General features: G+C 38.3%; 1 protein-coding gene across 1 annotated transcript in view; it reads left to right on the forward strand.

Moving 5' to 3' along the window:
• Positions 1–5295, forward strand: part of ptch1 (patched 1) — a gene marked incomplete at its 5' end in the record, with an annotated part of 45319 nt that overhangs the window by 21323 nt on the left and 18701 nt on the right. Inside the window, 2 exon segments of the mRNA XM_014031266.1 lie at positions 278–396; positions 2735–3398. Coding sequence (XP_013886720.1) covers positions 278–396; positions 2735–3398 — 783 coding nt within the window.

The following is a 5295-nucleotide window of genomic DNA, read 5'->3' on the forward strand; positions in this document are numbered from 1 at the left end:
TTATTTTATTAATCTATATTTTACGAGTATAAACTGCATTTTCCTAACCACTTTAAAGTAATCTGTGATGTCATTCATTATTTACTTGGTTTTATATTTAATGTTATATAGTTTTTGATTTTATATTTATTGCAGTGTTTTAAGTGATTTTGGGATCATTGTGCAGCACTATGGTCAACTCTAATTTTAAATGTTCTTTATAAATAAAGTTGATTTGATTCTGGTCCATGCACCTGACCTTTCCCTTTCTTTTGATCGTTCTCTGTGTTTCTTGCAGGCAGCGGTGGTGGTGGTGTTTAACTTTGCCATGGTGCTGCTGATCTTCCCCGCCATCCTCAGCATGGATCTCTATCGACGAGAAGAGCGACGTTTTGACATCTTCTGCTGCTTCTACAGGTGTGTTTGCGCACACAAAGAGGTTCTTTCATTTCTCGACGAGTTTATTGGCTTTCCTGTTTGAAGTTTGAGGTTTTCTTTAGCTCTTTTGATCTGATGATAACTTCTGTTATCTCTGAGGTATCTTAACATTAATCCCCCCCGGAGTCAAAACCTAATTAGTGCTGAAGTTGTCTCTTTCTGTGTGGCTGCCTGGATGTTTCGCTCGTGTGTTTATCTTTCACAGTCTTCATTAATCCTCAGCAGCCTGCCTGCTAGCCTGGGCGTGCTCGTTGGCTCGGCAGTGGTACAGATGTGTACTCACACTATTTAATTCCGTTGTTATATTTTACCTTCATATTTCATGCTGTTAGCAGAGAAAGATAAAAGATATAAGCTGGAAAATATTTCTAACAGATGTGACACGGGGCTTTGTTTCACGAAACTGAATTTGTTGAACTTGAACATAAATTTTCTTTCCACCCGTCTATGGCCTGACTTTATCCACTGTATTATCAAATGTGTTTTATTTGCTGACGATACAACATTTTTTTTGTTTAGGTAAAGATATAGAAAAAATGTTTGAGATGGCACAGAAAGAATATGAGAAAATACAAAATTGGTTTCAACAAAACAAATTGCCATTAAATTTGGATAAAACAAATTACATGATATTTAGTAATAGGAAGACAACTGTTGATTTCTCATTTAAAGTGGATGGTATTGAGATCTGTAAAGTCAGTGAGGTGAAATTTCTGGGTGTCATCATTGATGACAAGCTGACATGGAGACCTCACGTTATTTAAGCACCAAAATATCTAAATCTACAGGAGTACTGTATAAAGCCAGGGAGTTATTCAATGTTAAAGCTCTGCTTGTGTTGTACAATTCAATAACTGTTCCACATTTAATTTACTTTATTGACGTCTGGGGTAAAGCTTGCAAAACAATTACAAATCCGATTTTTGTTTTACAAAAAAGAGCCTTAAGAATTATCACTAAAAAAGATTACACCATCCATCAAATACATTATTTTGCAAATTGAAAATTTTGAAATTCTATGATTTGGTTGACTATAATATTTTACTGTTTGTGTACAAGGCTCACAGAAACATATTACCTTCCAACATTCAGGCAAATTTTGTTAAGAGAGACATTTGTTATTATCTTAAGGGGATGGAAATGTTTGTGAAGCCATATTTTCTTACTTGCTTGAGAGAAAGATGTACTTTAATCCAGGATGTAGGATTGTGGAATGGTCTGGAAGATGATCTTAAAAATACCAGATCAATGTATATATTTAAAAGACNTGTTTCCTGTGGGTCGTATACAGTCACAGAAATAAAAATCTAAATCAGATTCATGTTTTCCTTTAGACAAATACTTTTAATTTAAGTGTAAACAACTGTGTTACATAGTTTTCATTTATTCAGAAGGAGAGCAGTCTCCACAATATGTCTGGCACTTTGGAGAGGCTGATGTGCTGAATAAATCTGAACAAAATAAATTTGATTAAAAACATAATCTATAAAGCTCGTTATGTACGGAGACAAAGTAAACTTCAATTAATGCATAATTTAAGTTGGTTTTTAGTTTGAGATCTTCACATTAATATTGTAGTGTTATACAACAGCAGTGATAGCCAATTTAATTTAATTTAACCAATTTATGTCGTTAGTCGTTAATTGGTGAATGCCACAAATTCTCCTAAATCACTCGTACGCACAACTTAAGAACAGATCTGTTCGTATGAACGGTTCTTGCATGAGGCCTGATGTTTCTAAAGCCACATTCTGTTTCTGACTTACTTTAAAAGCTTCCACCCACTTCTGATGCTGGATGAGCTGAACGGCGAGGCCCGTCTGCTCGTCCACGTACCGTTTCTGCAGCTCGTCTACCATCCCCGTTTGATACAGGAAGTCACCGTAACCAGCCAGCATCTGGGGAGGAAGAAACATTCGATGGGTGAACGGACAATCCTCACCAACGGCAGCGGTGTTAGAAAATACAGACGATTTTCAGTTCCAACGGATGCAGCTCTCACTGTTGCCCTGTGTTGTTCTGACTGAACAAAAATCAACTGTATTTATTCAGTTTATGTATGTAATGCATGCTGCGCTCTTTATTCTGAGTTCTTTAAAATCAGAGGTTTTTGGAGAAAATATAACGATAAATCACTTTGTTTTGTAAATTATGGTTTGTTTGAATATATTCTGGGGATAAAAGGGGCAGACATTTTAAGATTTATTCTTCTTCTGCTACCTTTCATTTTATTTTGATTTGTGTATTTTCTTGTTTTTTTTTAATGAAATGAATAAATTTTTGAATTGAAAAACTGAAAAAATATTTGTCTCTACAGTCCGTGTGCCAACCGTGTGATTCAGATTGAGCCTCAGGCGTACCTGGATGGGGCAGACGCGGGACGCTACAGCCCCCCGCCATCATATCGCACCCCTCCTTCCTCATATCACACGCCGCCCCCGAGCTACAGCAGCCCGCCTCCCTCGTACAGCAGCCACAGCTTCGCCCAGCAGACCCAGATCACCATGCAGTCCACCGTGCAGCTCAGGACCGAGTACGACCCCCGGACCCAAGCCTTCTACACAACAGCTGAGCCCAGGTCCCAGATCTCAGTGCAGCCCATCAACCCAGCTCCGACCAGGAGCAACGACTTCTACAACAACAACAACAACGTCAACAGCGGCAGCAATCACGGGAATCTGAGCAACAACAATAACAGCAGAGGGAACGGGGGGGCTCGAGGCTCCGCCCCTTTCTCTCACCTTTATCCCGCACCTTCGGCTGCCCCGCCCACGTCCAGCGCCTCTTCGGCTCCTCAGGGCGACYCGGCCTCATCYAGCGGCCACGGTCCAGAAAACAACAGCTCCACGCGAGACCTGCTGTCCCACATCGGAGAGGCCTCGCTGGGCCTCCACTGCTTGGAGCCCTCCTGCTCCCGCTGGACCCTGGCCTCGTTCGCCGAGAAGCACTACGCTCCTTTCCTTCTGCAGCCCACCACCAAGGTCAGTTCAGCTTCTCACTGCTGTTGTTTTGTTTTGTTTTTTTTTCCTAAGAAATGTCAGACAAAGGAAAAAAGAGAGAAATGGCTTCTGTGTGAAGTAAAGRTGTTATTGTCTCCTGACTCACTGTGGTGATAATTTGAACAGAGGGGGTGTTAGAGCAGAACAGAAGGAGGAAATCAGAGGTAGAGATTGTGGTCGTGTCCTATCTGAGTCACACACACACACACACACACACACACACACACACACACACACACACACACACACACACACACGCACACACACACACACACACACACTGTCTGACCTCAGTCTCGTGGGTGGCCCTTCTTCTCTCAAAGCTTTCCACAACTGAAATCATCTGGTGGCCTGTACTTGACTTTACACAGTTTCTCTCCAATGTTTCTTTTGCTTTTCAACTCCATTCAGTGCTGAAAGATTTTAAGAAAATGTAACTCCAGACCTTTTTTCTTTTTGTTAATTCATTGTTTTTGATCAAACATATCCTGATGCATCTCAGTAGTCCAGATAAAAAATCAAAAAGAAAAAAATTGTATAGGTCTTCTGGACGGGTTCTTCTCTAATGAAARGTGGGGGGCATGGTGGGCTAAATGCAGATGATCCACAGTGGAGAACCCCTAAAAGGAGCAACTAAATAAAGGATGACTATCATTGATTGGTCATTTGAATGAAAATTCAAAACACTTATGTATTTTAAATTCAAGTAATAGWTGCTCAAGTTCATTGCTCTTGAAAACTTTGTAAACAAATCCAGTAGCTGAGCTAAATAAATGAGCCGTGAGCTCCATTTATCGAGATAACCATATTTAAAATAGATCATTTAAAGTTTTTAAAACTTGTTTGTTTCTCACTGTGCAAATAAAGAATTATTTTTCTGATCTCCAAATAAATTTATGCCTCAGTTATTCTGTGTAGGGATGCACCGATATGAAAATTTCAACCGATATCGATATTACCGTAATATCACTGTTATGGCCAATAACCGATATTTACAGAAATTATGCAAAAACACAACTTATTTATATACATATACACACAAACACACTTGTCTTTTTTTGATACCGTAAAAAAAAAAAGCAACCAGACGGCTGGCATGGCTCTACTTTAGTTATTCCTGGCTGTGCAGCATCACTATCATGATCCAACAAATACCACCTGACCAACCATTTCCCCTCCAGAAACAGAAACACAAAACTTAAAAGTGGGAAGTCGATATCAGACGTTAACATTGGCCTAGTTTTACTTATCAGGCCGATACTGATGTTAATCCTGATATACCGTGAATCCTCAGTTCTGTGTTTAGATGTATCATGTAGTGATTTTTTTTGTTTAGTTTATTAATTTCTTCAAAAACAACAACATAAATTCAACAACAAACAACAAAAATACAAATCATAAATTAAATGAAAGGTAGCAGAAGAAGACAAAATCTTAGTATACCTGCCCCCTTTTCTCAAATATATAAATTCAATCAAAAATAATCTACAGTTTACAAAAGACAGTGTTGTATAAAGTACCTCAAAGTGATACTTGAGTAAAACTACAAGTATCTTGTCATGAAAATACTTTGGTAAAAGTTAAAGTCTTCTCTAAAAATATTACTTGAGTAAAAGTCTTAAAGTAGCTGATATTTTTTGTACTTAAATATCAAAAGTAAATTTCTGACACAAAATCTACTTAAGTATTAAAAGTAAAAGTACTGAGTAAAAGTGAGCAGTTAGATTTTCCAAAATGACATTTATTGGGAGGTGACTTCTCCAAAAAATATTTTTTCTAACAGTGTGCAGCTGTAATGGGTTGTGTACAAATAGTGTGTCAGAATGGTATATATTTATACTTCTCATCCAACTACAGTTAAATTCACTCTATCCAGGAG

Source organism: Austrofundulus limnaeus, unplaced genomic scaffold (genome assembly GCF_001266775.1).
Source record: "Austrofundulus limnaeus strain Quisiro unplaced genomic scaffold, Austrofundulus_limnaeus-1.0 Scaffold1213, whole genome shotgun sequence".
NCBI lineage: Eukaryota > Metazoa > Chordata > Actinopteri > Cyprinodontiformes > Rivulidae > Austrofundulus > Austrofundulus limnaeus.